Raw genomic sequence first — 19,254 nt, forward strand, 5'->3', positions numbered from 1 at the left:
TAACATAAATTAAACCATTTAGGCTGGCAGGGAGGCTTTTAACCCTGTCCCTGCCACAAAACACACATATTTACACTTGCAGGGCCCCTGCCCTGCCACAGTGTATATGATTATGTAGTGATATAAAGCAATGTATGTGTATGTACTGAGTGAAACAAATGCAAAAGAATATCTAGATGGATTTATCTTTTAAAAGAATATCTAAATGGATTTATCTTTTAAAAGAATATCTAGATGGATTTATCTTTTCACCCTAGCTACTTGTTACTGGGGTTCCGAATGGTAATGCACAGGGCAGCCTCTCGGCTTAGCCTTGTAGCATCCCAGTCGTTCCGCAATCTTGCCCTTGCGACAGCTTTGGTGCACTCACCCATTCGATAATGGTTACATTTCATACTTGAAAGGGAATGTCAGGTTATTATCATAACACTGGTTCCCTGAAATAGAAATGTAACCATTAACCCCTTTGCTGTCCAATGTCGGACAAGGTCCAACATTACGATTTTCCCTTTCCATAAACAAAGGAGGTAGCTGCTTCCGCATCCAGCGCTCAAAGAATATCACAGACATTTGCAGAGCTTTTATAGTAGAGAGACATTTGCAGAGATGTTATAGTAATAAAATAATGACTTGGATCGCATTATTGAGGAGTTTGGTGATAAAACGAGTGATCAGGAGAGTGTTTATTAGTATGTATGTCTATAAAGAGGTATGTGAAAAATACAGTGAACACGGGGTGGGGCTTGGCTGGAGATGCACTACTGATGTCACTTAGCATTGAAATGCCCTTTAAACCGGTTTTACTAAGAAACAAAAATATTTTAAACAGCGTGTGTAAAATAAACAGCGCATGTGAAAATAAATTGGATCAAACGTGCCTGACAGGCACTGAATAAATGGATCGCAAAGGGTTAACCTCCAAGATCGCTGTGTCCATGATTACAGCAGGCTTGAAGGAAAACTGATGTTGAGATCTGTGAGCACAGTCCTTTTGTGCCCTCGTGGGTGGGGCCACAACTGTGTCATTGGCTTGGTGATGAGCTTTGGTATGCAATTTTCAGATTTCAGGTCTTTAGGAGGTAAATACCCATTCGGTAATGGTTACATTTCTATTTCAGGGAATCAGGGTTATGATAATAACCTAAAATGTATTTTGTTTTTATTTTTTCTCCTTATGACTTGCTCAAAGTCGCATGTATTGTAATGATTATACTTTACTATTTGCCACATCCAGTAAAGTTGTTTGTTTGTTATACTACAAACATTTTAAAAACCTGTTTGACAACGTTAATAAATTAATTAACAGACATAAATAATAAACAATAGTCACAACAACTGTTTTGCAGGACAGGACAAGAGAAAGAAATATAATTAATATACAAGTAAAAAATTTTTTATTAAGGAATAAGTAAGGACATCATATCAGTTTTTTCTGTGGTTTTGTTTTGCTCATTTTTAGCTATTTTCGAGTTTTATGTAAATCTTTTCTGGGGGAGGCTTGCATTTTTGATATACTGTGTAAAATTAGTGTTTTCGGTTACATTCCAAAATGCTTGAGCATTTTATTTTCTGTCAAAATATGTATAGTAGTAACTCGACAGTACTTTAGATCTCACAAGCGGAGTCTCCAATAGAAATGTAGGAATGTGCTGCCACTCAATAGTTGGGGCGGGTTTAAAGTATTCAGGACGAATCAATGATAGATATAAGTCAGGAAGGCGGGACATTGCCCAGCAGCACTGGGAAATATATTTATTATTATTTTTGTAGTGGTTTTTATTTTTTAATGGGAAAAGGGTATAGTCAATGTGAATTGATTAACCATTTCCACAGTTTTTCAGGTGTTTTCCGGTGTTTATTGGCTATTCACAGATTTCATTTTTTTTGTATCAGGGGTGTTTTATCGGTTAAAACCGAAAATCAGAAGACCTAAATATAATACCTAGCATTATAATCAATTACTGTACTCACTAGTCATCCTACATTTTAATTCTTACTGTACACTGTTGACTTTCACTCTTGGGAAATGTGACAAGAAACCCATGCATTACTTCTCTTATCTTAAAAGCGCACACAGCTGCACGTTAAGTGAAAATAAATGATGACCGTGTATTTACTACTGTAAACCAGTTGCACAGAACACCCAGGTATTTTGTAAAGATGTATGCCCAGGTTGCAACTATAGTTTGTTATAACAATAACATTATTATTATTATGATTGTTATTATTATTAATTTATTTAGCAGACGCCTTTATCCAAGGTGACTTACAGAGACTATGATGCAGATTCACTTACAACAACATCTCACCAAAAAGACAGAGCACAAGGAGGTTAAGTGACTTGCTCAGGGTCACACAATGAGTCAGTGAGTGAGCTGGGATTTGAACTGGGGACCTCCTGGATTAAAAGCCCTTTTCTTTAACCACTGAACCACACAGCCTCCTACACATTTACATACAAAATTAATATTAAGTGAGAGTACACTACTTTCCCATAACTAACTTAGCTTCTGAACATATTCTATATGCAGTAAATCGTTGCATATCGGACTGTGGTGTGACCAGAGTCAGGGTGGATATGTAAACAGTTGGATCAATACTAAGTAGACTACAGTAAACAAAAAAAAAACTGCTACAATAATTTAGTTTTAATTAAAAATGATCTATGTTCATGCTGTACAATAATGTGTAAAATGCAGCAGCAGGTTTATTTTGTGTTACTGGTAGGGTAAAGTAAAAAAAGAAAGTGTGCTGCAGGTATTCATTTGATTGCACTACAGTATTTCTTACAACACGATTTTTTTTTTTGTTTTTTTTTTGTTTTTTTTGTTTTTTTTAATCGGTCAACTCTTGTCTCCAGACAGGTCCGGTTTAACGATGGGCTACTGATTATGAAAACCTTTTTGATTTGGAGGTGGGTTGCCCACTGCTGGAGGTCCATTACCCAGGGCGCACAAAAAACCTAGCACCGGCCCTGGCCAGCTCCTTTTTGAGTACTTCGTGATTCAAAAGAAATCATGATATAACTTGTTTGGTGGATCAGTACTGTAGATAGATTGAGATAGCTATGATTAAGGAAAGTAAGTCATGTATAACCCGATTAAAGAGTTGAAGATTAAACTAGAAAAGCTTGAGGCAGACCAGATGATGCAGGCACAAAACCCCCATGCTAGCCAGGGGCTTTTTTTCACTTGTGCAAATGTGCCCCTTACAACAGCAGTGCTCCCTCATTATTAGTTTAGTTGGGAGCCGTAGTTAAGAGACTGAATTATAACAGGAGGCCATGGTCATACAAGGTTATTTCTAAAGAGAGGGAGAGCTATAACTTGTCTGCAACCAATGGCAGAATTTCCAGCAGACAGCCATTGAAAAGCTTAATGCTATGCATATGTAAGTTATCCATTATCAGTATTGTACAGATACGTGCCCTTCCCTCTCAATCCTCAGGTTGCAATTCCAAGGTTTCCAAAACTAAATGCAGAATTATTTTTATATGGATTATTCTGTGTGGCAAATTATTCAGTCAGTTATGCAATCTATTACATTTTTGTATTATTTGTTTTTAGTTTGGCACCCCCCAGGCAGTAAGGTATAGCATGCATAATGGAAATGTTGCCATGGCAACTTGCCAAATACAACAGTATGTAGCTGTTACAATGTAATGTAAAATGATAGGTTCATTTGTGAACTATTGTAAAAGGAATATGTTTTTCATTCCTGAGTCATATACTGCATTGTAAAAGGAATATGTTTTTCATTCCTGAGTCATATATTGCATTTTCTTTTACCCATAACATTTAGATGAATCACATACCACATCATGAGATGGAAGATAAGGGTATGGATTAATGTTAATTGTTAATATAGGACACTGGCACATATGCTAAAGTTTTAACATTTAAAAACAAATAAAACAGTTTTCATTAAGTAGGTGTTTGACCACCTCCCCTCCCCCATAATATTTCTTTGTCATAGTGTTTTCCAGTTTACAGACTTTCTCTCTGAAGGCCTGACCTAGATAATCAAAGACATGTGATCAAAGCTGAACTGACTCGCTTCACATTTAAACACAAGCTTCTTCTTATTCAGCCTTGAAGTCTGGGGCTTTCCATGTCATTTGTAGGTAGTGACAGTAAAAACATTGTCAGCTTCCGCTGCTATGAAAATTATAAATAATTATAGGAGTAACATTCAGTGACTAATGACCGTACATTTAGTTATCCATTTTTAAATGAAAAGAGGGATGCTTGCCTGACAGATTTCATTTTTCCCATTTTATCTGTTCCAACATTTTCTTTTAATTAATGTTTGCAGGAGTTCCTTTGATATTTCTAGGAACATTCCACAAAAAGCTGAGTTAAAACAATTAAAAAGTAAAACAAAACAGAAAATCTATTAAAAAAAATAATTACCACTCCTTTTGGATTTCAGTTGTATTATTTGGTAACATTAGTTCTCATTCATAATCTCTCATATTTTAAATAACTTTTACAAAACTGGATTTGTTATTCAGGAGCTGTGAAATCCTTTTTTTTTTCAATAAATGCTGATTTAGGGGGAGTTCACTTATTCTGCACATATGTAGTCAGGCTGAACTAGAGGCAGGTATTAGCAGAATGTTGTAGTAAAGCTCAATTGTGCTTTATTTAGCTGGACAAAAAAAAAAAAATCCCTTTTTGTTATCCCAAAGGATAAATACTTTTTGCTGTCCAGCAGTTTCCATAATCAGACCCTATTATTTGTGTTACCATTGCCAAGTATTTTGCAATTGGAAATTGTGTTATACATCATTAGGTTACAGAAAATGGGTTCAAGAAATATTTTACCAAAGCAACACTTTTAACTGCATATTTATTTCACATACAGTAGCTGAATTCAGCATGCCTTGGCTCTATGTCTTCTGTCTAATGTGATGATGTAGACAGATTTTAAAAAAATACAAAAATAAATCAGAATCGGACTATTCCTCGCTGATGTAGTAGGTAGCCCATCTTATGCTCCTCTTCAAAATCAACTGATTTACTGAGTGACCTTTAAAGTACACATTATGCTATTTGTATTTCTGTGCCGAAGCTGCTATAGAAGAAGTATGTTTTATCCTGAAAAGATTAAGAAAAACATTCATGTTATCTGCTGCATACGTGTGTAGCCATATAGAGTGTTTCACTTTGTCACAGCTGTTAATTTAATACAAGAAAAACAACACATTGATAAAAACCTTTCCTTTCCTTCAGCAAAAGAGGCAAATCTCAGTGCTCAAATTACTGGGGGGCTGTGAGTGCGGTCAGTCCCTTTAATCTTCTCCAAATAGTTTCAAAATGTCCTTTTTAACATGTTTTAAGCCGACAGGTATCGCTTGAAACAGAAAGGGACCTGTTAAAAACGAATTAATTGTATGATGACATTTCCTACCTTGTCTGTGCAGGTTTTTTAGTACAAATCAATGATAATGAGAAGGTGTTAACTGGTAAGAACATCAAAACGTATTATCACTTTAACAACAGTAAATGTCATCTATATGCTTAAATGTCGGTGTGGTTTAGTGTACATTGGGAAAACAAAGAGATGTTTAAAGACCATAATTAGTGAACATAGGAGTAGCGTCAGGACAAAGGATATGAAAAATCATGTACATTTTCTAAGAGAAAAGAATAATATATCCTGTCTAAAGTATATTGGTATTGAAAGAGTAAATTTCCCTCATCGAGGAGGAAGTGTTGACATACTGTTACGTCAAAGGGAAACGTTGCAGATTTGTGCACTGATACTATGTCACCGAGGGGTCTTAATGAGGAGATTGACATTAAACCTTGATGATTTTAATCAGTTCTTTGTTTCATTATATAATGGGTCCTGTGTTCAATTTCTTTTTTAGAAAAATACAAAATAAAAATAAAATAAAAATAAAATATTTTATTAACCCATATTAATAATTAACAATCATCCAGTACTTAATAATTTTTGGATTGTGTATATGCTGCTTTATATATTATTTTTACTTTGTAACAATTGTTGCTATATAAATATAATTGTGTAGACTTATTTTTTTAAATATATGTGCTTGTTATGATTTCTTCACACAATATGTTTGATGTGTGTGCAGATGATTTGCTAATTTAGATACTTAATTTGATGTTTTATGTAATTGGCTGTGATGTACCTCTGTAAAATGCTTTGTGATGGTGGTCCACGATGAAAGGGTGCCATATAAAAATAAAGTTTATTATTATTATTATTATTATTATTATTATTATTATTATTATTATTATTATTATTATAAAAATACAATTATATTTGACTATAATTATTTAACCAGTTGTATATATACTGTGGTGTTTGTTATGTTCTTTGCGCTGATGAAGATCTCTTGCAGATCGAAACGTTGATCTTGGTTATAATACAATATAAACACTTTGGAACATAATATATAAATGTGTAGGTCTGAAGGATGCCCTTGGTAGGTGTGCTGCTTGGAGCTCTTTAATTCCACTTAGACCTGGCTGGTTCAGATGCTCTCTTAGGTCCTGTGTCGCTCTCTGTTATTTATTTAAATGACAGCCTCCTGGCAGCAGCTTTTACATTTTTAGGCAGGCCATCTGATTCATCAATAAAAATAATTTTAACACCTTTATTCAGTGCATTCCCTTAATACTTTCTACTGTCTGGTGCATATGTTGATAGAAACCAAATACAGTATTTTAAACATAATCTAATGTTGGTGTTGAAAGAAACGCTGTTTTGTAGTACAGTAAAACCTGTACAATCTGGGTTTGCTTGGGACTCTAAAGTTATGGTAGATTTCTCCAGGTTGCTTTTAAATAGGCATATTTTCTGTTCAGAATGTATGAAGCAGTTTGTCATGGAATTTCACATTTTTTTTACATAGCTCTTATTTGTTGATTTTGGTAAACGTTTATTTTTTTTGAGAAGCGCACATTTCCTTTTCGTTGAGTGGATGTTTAGACATTTATTTGCTGCTCAACAGCTGCGCAATTCAGAATGGTGCAGCAAGACATGTGAATCTGTGCAACATCTTGCATTTGTTTTTGTTTTGTGTATCACACCATTCATTTCAATAGGGATTTGGTCGGGACCCAGAAATCATGCTGAATTATTAAGAGTGTTGGTATGTACATGGGCTTTTGCCTTTTATGGTCTAAAGTTCAGATGTTTTGACATTCATGCTGCAGCTGAGTTTGGGAGCATCTGCATTTTCTGAGCTATGTACTCTTGACATCATAGGTAACTAATATAATTATATTGGGATATGAGTTGCCATTTCATCCAGTTAACCAGCAGCCATTCTTTTCTCTTTCAGACTACAGTGTTGACAATATGCAGCAGGCTCTTCACCAGTCTGTCTTCCTGTCAGCCATGTCTGCTCAACCCAGTCGCGACCTCCCACTTTGCTGGGAGCAGCACTGCAAACTGCTGCCTGGAGTGGCAGGGGTACAAGCCAGCCGCGTTGCACACTGGACTGCCGATGAGGTAAGACTTTTGAATTGCAGTCTTATGTATGACAAAGACAGACTTAAAAAAAGAAAAAAATATATATACACTGGTGTGACCTATAGGCTTTTTCCTGAAATTGTTGTCTAAAAAAGGGGCGGGGGGGGGACTTGTACACCGGTGCGACTTACACACCGGTTGTATAAATAATAATAATAATAATAATAATAGTAAATCTTTATTTATATAGTGCAATTCATGTTCAATACAGCTCAAAGCGCTTTACAAGCTGAATAAAACACAGAATCAAAAAAAGTACAATTATTCAAAAAAAAAAAAAAAGTAACAACAAAACTGAAACTAAAACATGTTAATTTTAAGAAAAAGCAGTATTTAAAAAATATGTTTTTAATTGAGATTTCAAAATAATAATTGAGGGTGACTCTCTAATAAAAGACGGTATAGAGTTCCAGAGTGTGGAGGCATTAAAACAGAAAGCAGCCTCTCCCATCCTATTACCATTCACCCTTGGAATACACAGGAGGCCAGCATCAGCAGAGCTAAGAATAAGTTCCGGCTGATATGGAATTAGCATGTCATTCAAGTAGTATTCAGTGCTGTAAGTACTAGTAATAGATTTTTAAAATCAATCCTATAATGCACAGGAAGCCAATGCGAACACAGAAGTAAAGTGAGCCCTTTTTTGTTCTAGTTAGCATTCTAGCAGTTGCATTTTGCTCAAGCTGAAGGTGTGATAGAGCATTACATGTAAGTCCAGAAAATAAAGCATTACAGTAATCTAATCTAGAAAAAATAAACGCATGTACTCATTTCTCAGCATCATCCAAGGACAGAAAAGGTCTAACTTTAGCAATATTCCTCAAGATAGAAAGAGACTCTAGTAATGTCTAAAATATGATTGAAAGCAAAGTTCAGAGTCAAAAATAACCCCCAGGTTTCTCGCCTCAGATTTTGCATTTTAGTTTAACAAACCTAAATCGACTCCATCTGTTGCATAGAGCCTAAAAATAGGACTTCTATCTTATCCTGATTTAACTGTAAAAAATGGAGACATCCAGCTTCTAATATCGGCAAGACACTTGAATAGGACAATATGGTTTAACATATATATATATATGTATATATATATATATAAATCTATATCTATATCTCTATATCTAGACAAGCTGCATACTAGCTGTTCCTGTTGTTTAATACAGAATGTAGAAACCTGTATATTAGGAAAAAAGCAGAAACCACAAAATCTAATCTCACTAAGGACTCAACAGTAATTTGATCTCCGAACTGGGCTGCAGCCGAACTGGTGATGTGAAAGGCTTCATGTTCTAGTGAAATAATCCCCTGAGCCATCTTTCTGTGTCATATTAAGCTCAATGAGCATGCTCTCATCTCTACATTCACCTCTGTCCTTGGTATTTTACCATTTCTGCTAATGCTCTTATAGTCAACCCCTCAAAGGACTTTTAATAACAAAGTTTGGATTTATTTTTTATTTTTATTTTAAGCAAATAGATGTTTATTGGCCATATTTCAGTGGTTAACTCCTGTGTGTGAAAATGCATTTAAGAATAATTCTCCAGCCAAGCTGCCGTTCACTTGTTCTAGCAAACGGAACACTGGCCAAGTGCACCTCCTAAAAGTTTGTTTGATATCGACAGCCAGGTTGAACACTTTCAAAGAAAGAAATGGTTAATTACTTGGACAAACAAAAAGCACAATGGTGTACTCAGTTCCTGGGATAAAGATATATGTCTTCATTCACTGATTGTTGTTGCGTTACCCACTTAGGACCATCATGTATATTTATTTATATATTTATTTTCTCTCTGATTTACTCTTCAAAACCTTCACGTGGACCAGGCAACACTTACATGTGCATTGCCTGGTTGCACAATGATAGCAGTTACTGCGTGGTCCAGTGGTTAAAGAAAAGGGCTTGTAACCAGGAGGTCCCTGGTTCAAATCCCAGCTCCTCCACTGACTCATTGTGTAACCCTGAATAAGTCCCTTAACCTCCTTGTGCTCTGTCTTTTGGGTGAGACGTTATTGTAAGTGACATGCATAGTCCACACACCCTAGTCTCTGTAAGTCGCTTTGGATAAATAAACAAATAATAATAATACTGTAGCTAAAAAATAACCAAGATAATAACCTCAATGTTCTTGAATATCTAATCTTCAAAAGAAGTTGCTAATCTCAAGGGAGATATGGGTATAGAGGAAATAAATAAAGTATGTATTTACAGAAACAATCACCCTTGGCAATCCAAGAATTTTCTAGCTAACATAATAGAAAGAACATGAGCCTCATACATAGCACAGAGAAAGGCACAATGTAAATGCTTATACCAAAACACTCTCAACACGAGCCTGCAGAACAGCTGTGTTCCAGGTTTGAGTTTGTATGGCTAAAACAGCATGGATGTTGACCTGTATTTAAAAGGGTCAGTATATACGACTTGGCTCTACTCAGTTGTTTTATGTAGCCTGTATATAAAAATCTAGACTACAGGTAATGAGGTGCGGATTGATATCTGACTGGCCAAGAATTGCTTGAGAAATATGTGAATGTCAGTGTGGTTTAACCATCAAAAAAAATGCCAGCTGAACATTCCCCCTATCATTGCCATTTTTGTTAAGCTTTATCAGTAAATATACATAACAGGTTAGTGGTAGTAAAATGCTTATTTCTATAGGTGTACTGTGCACCCAATTATGTATCTCAGTTACATCTAGCAATGCATCAGGGTCACTCCTCCTGAGTCTACCTTTCCCATTTGTGCAAAAAAAGTCTTAGGGGAGGATAGGGCCAACAAATTTCTTACTGTGCATCTACAGGAGCAGGTTCATGTTGTTTAATTCATCTTTGAATCTAAAGTAATTACTACTAGATACCCCAGAGTATTACATAACAATATATTGTAATGTACAATGGCACTAACTGCTCTGCAAACCACACCAGAAAATACAGTTAGAAAATGATGCACATAATTGTTCTATCGGGGTGTGAACAGAATGGCTTTGCAGGGGTGACATCAGACCAGAAATACGGACTCCAAACAATGAGGAATGGTGGTGAATGCTATGGTGTCCAGAGTTTTGTTAAATAATAATAACAAACAAAAAGATTTAAACAAAACACACAAAACAAAGGGCGCATTGGCCAAACACACAGACAAAACAATCGTGGACGAACCCAACAAACAGGTACCGTACTGGCACTTCCAGCACGCTGTAGCAATTGTTATTTTACTCTCCTTCTCTCTCCTGTTCTCCACTCGTGAACACACAACCCCGAGTGAGTGAAAACATGCAGCTTTTATGCAGCTGTACCGAGACTCGATTGCTAATCAGTCATTCAATTGGAGTCTCGGTACAACTGCACGTGAATTAATAAAAGTGCAATTCCCTGTGCTCACATATTATTTTACCTGCACGTGAAGTGCTGTGCAATCCTCGTGCCTAAATACAAAATATACATTTTAAACACTTGTGCTCGTAACCCATATTTATATCCCGTGTATTTTATACATAAACACCAACATAACACACTACAGACAACATAAAACACTAATAAACACAAAGGGGCAGGACACTCCACCACACAGGTTCAATTAACCTGTCAAAACAGACAAAATGTCATAGGGCCTCAAGCTTTCTAACTCAGTTATTTTGACCTGCACTTTACAGTTTGGCATACTGTAGCAGAATAGCTTCCATCCCTGCCAAACTTAAATTCAAAATGATAAATGTTCATTGAAACAATGCCACGCACGCACACACACAGTATTTATACAGCGGGGTTCCACCCTACCAGACATACCAAAATAGATTATATATTCTGCTTAATTTTATTTCCACATTTAAAATGATCAAGACAAGAAAATATCTATTTTCCAACATCAGTTCCTCACCTGATTATTCTGTTTTGTAAATGGATTGTCTTGCATGTATCTGTAATATATAAAAACTGTATGTTCATGTTCAAGTCATAGACTTTGATACAATCCTAATAGTAGCGCTCAGTTGGCAACGCAAAGATTGCACACATTTTTCATATTTCCACCTGAACTTCACTAAAGGAATTCAGTCCAGTAGTGAACAAGGAACACATTCCTCTAGGGAAACAGATTGCACTCCTTGTATTTTTTTTTTTTTAAAAAGCATCAGTTTGGCATAGATTTAACAAACCTCCTATTCTATGCTGCATAAATGCTGTATGTGAAGGCAAAAACATTTTCAAAGGGTTTTTGTTTTTTCAACAAGAACGTATACCAAGGAGCTGGCTGAGTGACAGCATGCCTCTGTGTGAACCAACTCAAGGTCTGATGCTTCAGAAGGAAAGAGAGCTAAGCTGTGTATAAGCCTACTCTCAAATAGGCCACTTTCGTGGCTACTTTGACTAGGACGGCTGGGTTTACACTACAAAAGAAAAGCTGTCCTTAATGCTAAGCTGTCTCAAAGCCAGCGTAAAAGTGGCCAGTGTAAATGGGGTATAGAAGAGGCTTGTTAACTTCAAATTCAAATGTCGTACAAAACGGGCAGTCTTTTCAGATAATGGGGAAGTTACTTACAGGGACATAAAGGGTTAGCTTTCAGCTTAAATGCATTATTAGCTCCTGCAACAATTTGCTTGCATGCTGGTAAGAAAGCCACTGCATTATTGAAACTGTGTGGTGTACATTGAGAAATTGCAGAAGGAAAGTGCATTTAATCTAACAGGCACCCTTCGCAGCCTTAAAAAAACAAAACAAAAACCCTTGTATTTGATGTAAATGCTGACATCACAAGCAGTCTGGTTATGTTTGAAGTTCTAATGTACTCTTTTATATAGCTGTTTTTGTATTGGATATGGCACCTGATCCTATCTTTACTTAATATTATATCTGCAAGTGCTTCCTACCACCGAACAGACGTGGTGTTGCTGTACTAATGGCACTTAAGTCGATTATTATATTTTATTTGCTTTGCAGGTGTTCCAGTAATGGGACTGCATTCCACATTTTATATGAGTATTCTGAAATTTCAGGTATAATTCATTAGGGTGCTTTTGGAAAGCAGTTAATTTAAAAGTGGTGGTGTACTGTATGACTACTTCTATTTAAAAGTGGCAATAATAATTTGGTTGATTATTGTTATTTTTATTTAATTATTTCAAAAACCAGCAAGCTTCTTTGCTGGTCCACTTAGAAATATTGCATCCCTCATGTGCCACTCTTCATTCCACAGTGAAAGATCCTAGGTAAGCTCTGTAGCATGACTGCTGGTTTGAGTTGGGAATGCATACCTGATCAGCAGCCCATCGTTAATCTTGCTGGTGCTGTGTTTACAACAACAACAAAAAACTTTTGAGAAAGAGTCTCAAAGCAAGGCAGTTCCCCTTTGTTTTACCAGTAAATGGATGCCTCAAGGAAGGGTATTTACTGAAAACAGATCCTGTAACTTCAGTATAGTATTATTTTTGCTTTTGGGCCATTGGATTTGATTTTGTTGAATAATTCTATAAGCCTGTGAATACTGAATTTCATGGTGGAAATTACCCTGGGCTGGTTTTAGACCAACCGTGGCACTTGGTACAGCTTATTTAAGTTATACATTGTAACAGTATCCCAATTGGTTATATTTATGTGTCAGTTGCCTCTAGCTACAGATACAGCACTGCGTCAAAATGTTGCTGATTTGAGTCTGTTGCTGATAGTTAATTATATGGTAGACGGTAATTTACAATATTAATTATTTAAATAATTTATGTCCCTGAGGTGTGCCATTGTATCAGTATATGGATTTTTTATTTCTATATTTATTTTTGCATTAAGAGCACACAGTGTAAAGGATGTGCATAATTATACTGTTGCTTTTTATATAAATAATATGGGATTCAATCATTTTGTCTAGGTGGCTAGCTTTGTGCATTCTCTCCCTGGATGTGAGGAGCAAGCTAAGCAGTTCAAGGAAGAGGTAAGCAGATTTAAAATTGCTTGGAGACTCCCAATTGTTGCAGGGACGGCAAAGGGAAGTAATGAGTTTGATGTACCTTCTACAAATGTGTAGTTAATTTAGTGGAACAGGTGCAGTATAGCCTTCAGTACAGACTGGAGAATTAATTTGTAAGTGTCAAACATTAGAACTGTAGGGAATACGGCACACTCCACAATTGCTTAAAAAACAATTAAGTGTGAATATGTTGTGGAGAATTTCCAGATTGGGTTTCTTTTGATATATGGCATGTAGCTCCAGTGATAGAACCTGGAGTTGTAGTACAAAATACGCAATAGTTTAGCAAATCTGCAAAAGCACACAGTGTTGGTCAAAAAAACTCAGGATGCAGCTAAAACTCTCTAAAGTGCCCTCTTTAATACAAGAAATACAAGTTTATTAATTGTGATAAATGAAAATAACTTTTGCTATTGATAGTTCATATGAATCATATGAATGGCTTCAAACTGTATTTTAATGAAGGAGAAAGTTGCATTATGTGAAACAGTAAGCTTTTTTATTTTAAATGAACAGTTTAACGTTTAAAAACATAAATAGTGTTGTAAACAACCAAGTTTTTATTAGCATAAAAAGGGTTATAGCAACTGGATTTAATGAAAACAGTACATATTCCCACAGCTTATTACAGACGTTAGGTCTAGTTTTCAGTTTAGTTTTTATTATACTATACTGTACTTGCAGGACAAAATTATAATTTTTAATTGTAATGGTTAGTTTTAAAAAAAATGCTTTCCTGAATGTTTTAATAACAACACAAAAATATAGAAATAGAAATAATGCATGCTGTAACATTAAATATTGGTCAGGTTGGTATGTGTTTATTTTTTTTTTTTGTTGTTTTTTTTTCACTGTCATTTTGCAACTACAAATGAAGCTTCAGAATACAGTAATGGCCCTTCATATTATTTTTACAGCAGATTGATGGAAAAGCTTTCTTACTGCTCAGTCAAGTGGACATCGTAAAGATAATGAGCGTCAAATTGGGCCCGGCCCTGAAGATCTACAATTCCATTCTGATGTTCAAGAATGCTGAAGACATGAGCAAAGACACGGAATCAGGGAATATTGATCTGGATACATGAAGTAAATCAACACTCAGCCACGCAAGCAGCCACACTATATTCTGTGCATTCGGCTTTGATGTGTTAGTACTTTTAAAGGGACCAAGGATACATGCGTTTTTGCAGTGGCTGGACAAGCTGTCATCGGTAAAGGATAATCACAGATTGTACTATTTATATTTCTTGTGTAGTGTAGTTCACACTACTAAAGACACTGGGCACAGCCTCCTGTTGTTTGGCTTTAATGCTACTGGGCTTTAATGGCTTAATAAACTGCACAGAACATGCATTATTTATAGACTGTATTTGCTTAAGTGATTTCCATAAAGAACTGACAATCAACAAGCCTAAAGCATTATATTGCAGCACCATACAGGTGTTAATCATATAAAGAAACAACAAAAGATAAATACATGTCGGTCAAAAGTTCATTTAAATGCATTGTAGATTAATTTTTGCTATTTTGTGAAATGACTACATCCGCGATTTGTCTAGTTAAAGATCCATTGTATTTGTTGTAAGCAATTGTGAATCTATATGTGTTTGTGACAATGAAGGAAAAAATAATATATTCAGAATTTAATAGAGAATGTATTTTATAGTAACTTAGTATTACATACAAGCAGCTAGAAGAGAATATTTATTTTGAATAGGTGCAATGTGTAGTTGTTTAGCTATGAAAAAATTGCATTTATATTGCCATGAGTTAATTAAAGCACTTCAGGCTTTCAAAGTGCAATCAGTCTCACTCTCCTTTAACAATTTGTTTTTTCCAAGGTGAGACATTGTTTTTTTTTTTTACTTGCTTTTTCTAAGGTTTGCAATTGTCTGAACTTCAGTTTAATCCTGATTGTCATTGTACATAATTACGAAGTACTGCAATTTACAAAAAAATAAATCATCGCCAGTATCTTTACAAAATAGCTTACATCTGAAAGAACTGTCATCATTGTTCCTTCGTGTACTATCATGCGGTTTTCATTAACAGTGATTTGTTTTCTACTAAGCAAAGGTGCTTTACTGTACAGGTATTATACATGATAAAACAAATAAAGATGTAGCTTTCTTAAAGACTTTGCAATCCAAATAAATTTACATCTCAGATGGTGAAATCTGTAAAACAACAATGCTGTCAGTTTTAAAAAGTAACTTTTGTTTAATATTTTTGGACAAATGTACGGAACACTACCTGTTATTTTGAAATACTGTATTCCTTAATGGGGGCTTATTAAAACCAAGTCAATTTAGTAATATGTAGAAATAATGTGCGGATACTTAATGTTAAATCAAATGCAGTTTGAATAATGTGGAATGTAGGTTAACAATACAGGACATGTTATAAACTAGAACAGATATATATTCAGTAGATAAAATATATTGTACATATTTGTAAACTACAGCATTTTCATTTTTATATTTTACACCTTTTACATAACATTTAAATACACTTAATATATGGAATAGCTAGAATAAACAGCAAAAAAACTGCATTTATCTACAAAGCCAATATTCATTCACCTGATGCTTTACACTTTATTTTAATATCACTAGAACGAACTTGCATACAGTAGTGTACACAGTTGGATTTGCATTTAGTCTTTGTTTATTGTAACGATGGCGTCTCAGAAATCTTGATAAAGAAGTATTGTTGATATTTTTTGTATCATTAATAGAATAAAGAAAAAGCTTACATGACTTGTCTGTTTCTGTGTGCTTATGCAACAAATTGGTACAGTATTAAAAAAGGAAAGAAAGGATTGTCTCAATGTGTCCAGTCCTGGGTTACTACTGTACAAGTGCATTTAAGAAACTACATATAAATTATATTCATTAGGTAATCCCTGTGATCAAAAAATCACTCTCTCTGTAATTATACTTATTTATATTCTAGTTTTATTCGTGAAATGCATTACTCTTCACATTGCTGAGGTTTGAAATCTATTATGACTTTAAATGAAGAATTCTTGTATATTATTTAATCTGATTGGCTTGAGTCTTGCATCGTATGGCTTGTCCTATATTACGTTAAATCAGATAGCCACGCCCGATTGACTATCCACACCACATTAAAATACTTACAAAAAATACTAAAATTGTTTACTCATTCCCTGAAAGAAATAGAGATGCCACCGATATTAACAATTATGCCTATGATATGTGGCTTTTGAGTGTAATGCAGAACGTTCAGGTAGCGTTGTACATTATCTGTAACGGAGAAAAATCTTAGTGTTGGGGCTGAAATAAAATGTCTATACCTCAGTCAAACATCTCTGAATGTACAGTGTTTTCTCTGTAAAGAATAGTCTGACTTTTTCTAGCTTTGGCTCTTGAAGAGTAAGTAGCGGGGTCCAAAAATACAGCGTTATACGTTTTTTGTAAGATCACTCTTCCTGCACTGATTTAGAGGACAGATCTCAAATCCGAGTGCATTAAGGGGATATTTTGAAAATAGTTATAAGCATTTTTTTTTAATTTTAAAGCTCACTGTGATTTAATGATGCTACTCGCAAATTGAAATATGAGGATCAGAAATTAGAAGGGAGATGGCGGGTAACGAAACTGCATGTTCACTACACTATATGGAAGGACCACCTGTCTAAATATAGGAAGGCTGTGGCAATGGCCAGATCAACTTATTACTCTAACTTAATTGAAACTAATAAAAATAATCCTAGATTTTGTTTTGCAACAATTGATAAATTAGTTAATCTTTCTTTATGTAGTTCCACCATTGATAATGGTTTTATTCATAGCTGTAATGACTTCTTAAATCACTTTAAAAATAAAACTACACATTCGAAATCAGGTTCCATATTCTATTAAGGAGGCTTGCTGCACAGTGTTACCTATTAGTGCTTCCAAGGCTACTATGGAGGTCTTTGATTACCCTTCAAGGGCTGACAGCTTTGATTCAGCACATGAGAACTACGACATGTTCTCTTGACCCCATTCCTACAAAATTATTAAAAAACACTCCCCTGGAGTTATTATTACACACATTTTTAAAATTATAAATAGTTATCTTTCTTCCAGTATTTTTCCCTCAGCCCTTAAGGTAGCTATAGTAAAGCCAATGCTCAGGAAACACAGCTTGGATCCTAAACTCATTACTAGCTACAGACCCATCTCCAATCTTCCATTAAGAACATAAGAAAGTTTACAAACGAGAGGAGGCCATTCAGCCTATCTTGCTCGTTTGGTTGTTAGTAGCTTATTGATCCCAGAATCTCATCAAGCAGCTTCTTGAAGGATCCCAGGGTGTCAGCTTCAACAACATTACTGGGGAGTTGATTCCAGACCCTCATAATTATCTATGTAAAAAAGTGCCTCCTATTTTCTGTTTTGAATGACCCTTTGTCTAATCTCCATTTGTGACCCCCCCTGGTCTTTGTTTCTTTTTTCAGGTCGAAAAAGTCCCTTGGGTCGACATTGTCAGTACCTTTTAGAATTTTGAATGCTTGAATCAATTTGCCTTGTAGTCTTCTTTGTTCAAGACTGAATAGATTAACTTCTTTTAGCCTGTCTGCACCTTTTAAACCCGGAATAATTCTGGTTGCTCTTCTTTGCACTCTTTCTAGAGCAGCAATATCCTTTTTGTAGCGAGGTGACCAGAACTGAACACAATATTCAAGATGAGGTCTTACTAATGCATTGTATAGTTTTAACATTACTTCCCTTGATTTAAATTCAACACTTTTCACAATATATCTGAGCATCTTGTTGGTCTTTTTTATAGCTTCCCCACATTGTCTAGATGAAGACATTTCTGAATCAATAAAAACTCCTAGGTCTTTTTTATAGATTCCTTCTTGAATTTCAGTATCTCCCATATGATATTTATAATGCACATTTTTATTTCCTGCGTGCAGTGCCTTTCACTTTTCTCTATTAAATGTCATTTGCCATGTGTCTGCCGAGTTCTGAATCTTGTCTCGATCATTTTGAATGGCTGCAGCAGTGTTTGCCACTCCTCCTATTTTTGTGTTGTCTGCAAATTTAACAAGTTTGCTTACTACACCAGAATCTAAATCATTAATGTAGATTAGGAATAGCAGAGGACCTAATACTGATCCCTTTGGTACTCCACTGGTTACCTCACTCCATTTTGAGGTTTCTCCTCTAATCAGTACTTTATGTTTTCTACATGTTAACCACTCCCTAATCCATGTACATGTGTTTCCTTGAATCCCTACTGCATTCAATTTGAGAATTAATTATTTATGCTCGACTTTGACAAAAGCTTTCTGAAAATATAAATAAACCATGTCATATGCTTTGCAATTATCCATTATCGATGTTGCATCCTCAAAAAAATCAAGCAGGTTAGTTAGACACAATCTCCCTTTCCTAAAACCATGTTGACTGTCTCCCAGGATACTGTTACCATATAGGTAATTTTCCATTTTGGATCTTCTTATAGTTTCCATAAGTTTGCATATAATAGAAGTCAGGCTTATTGGTCTGTAGTTACCTGGTTCGGTTTTGTTTCCCTTTTTGTGGATTGGTATTATGTTTGCAATTTTCCAGTCTGTCGGTACAACCCCTGTGTCAAGAGACTGTTGTATGATCTTGGTTAGCGGTTTGTAAATAACTTCTTTCATTTCTTTGACACTTCTGCCTCGGTTATGCTGAAGTTATTTAAAACTGGATAGGAACAGGTTGACATGTGGGGCATGTTGTCCATATCCTCCTTTTATAAAAACCTGTGAAAAGTATTCATTTAATAT

General features: G+C 35.2%; 1 protein-coding gene across 1 annotated transcript in view; it reads left to right on the top strand.

Moving 5' to 3' along the window:
* The window catches only part of LOC121309490 (lethal(3)malignant brain tumor-like protein 3), a 95,487-nt gene extending 79,265 nt beyond the window's left edge, over window positions 1–16,222 (top strand). Inside the window, exons 17-19 of the mRNA XM_041242453.1 lie at window positions 7,319–7,488; window positions 13,365–13,427; window positions 14,381–16,222. Of these exons, the coding sequence (XP_041098387.1) occupies window positions 7,319–7,488; window positions 13,365–13,427; window positions 14,381–14,548 (401 nt within the window). The 3' untranslated portion in view covers window positions 14,549–16,222. The remainder of the gene's footprint in view (window positions 1–7,318; window positions 7,489–13,364; window positions 13,428–14,380) is intronic.
* Window positions 16,223–19,254: the final 3,032 nt, after the last annotated feature.

This window comes from Polyodon spathula, chromosome 3, assembly GCF_017654505.1.
Source record: "Polyodon spathula isolate WHYD16114869_AA chromosome 3, ASM1765450v1, whole genome shotgun sequence".
Taxonomy (NCBI): Eukaryota; Metazoa; Chordata; class Actinopteri; order Acipenseriformes; family Polyodontidae; genus Polyodon; species Polyodon spathula.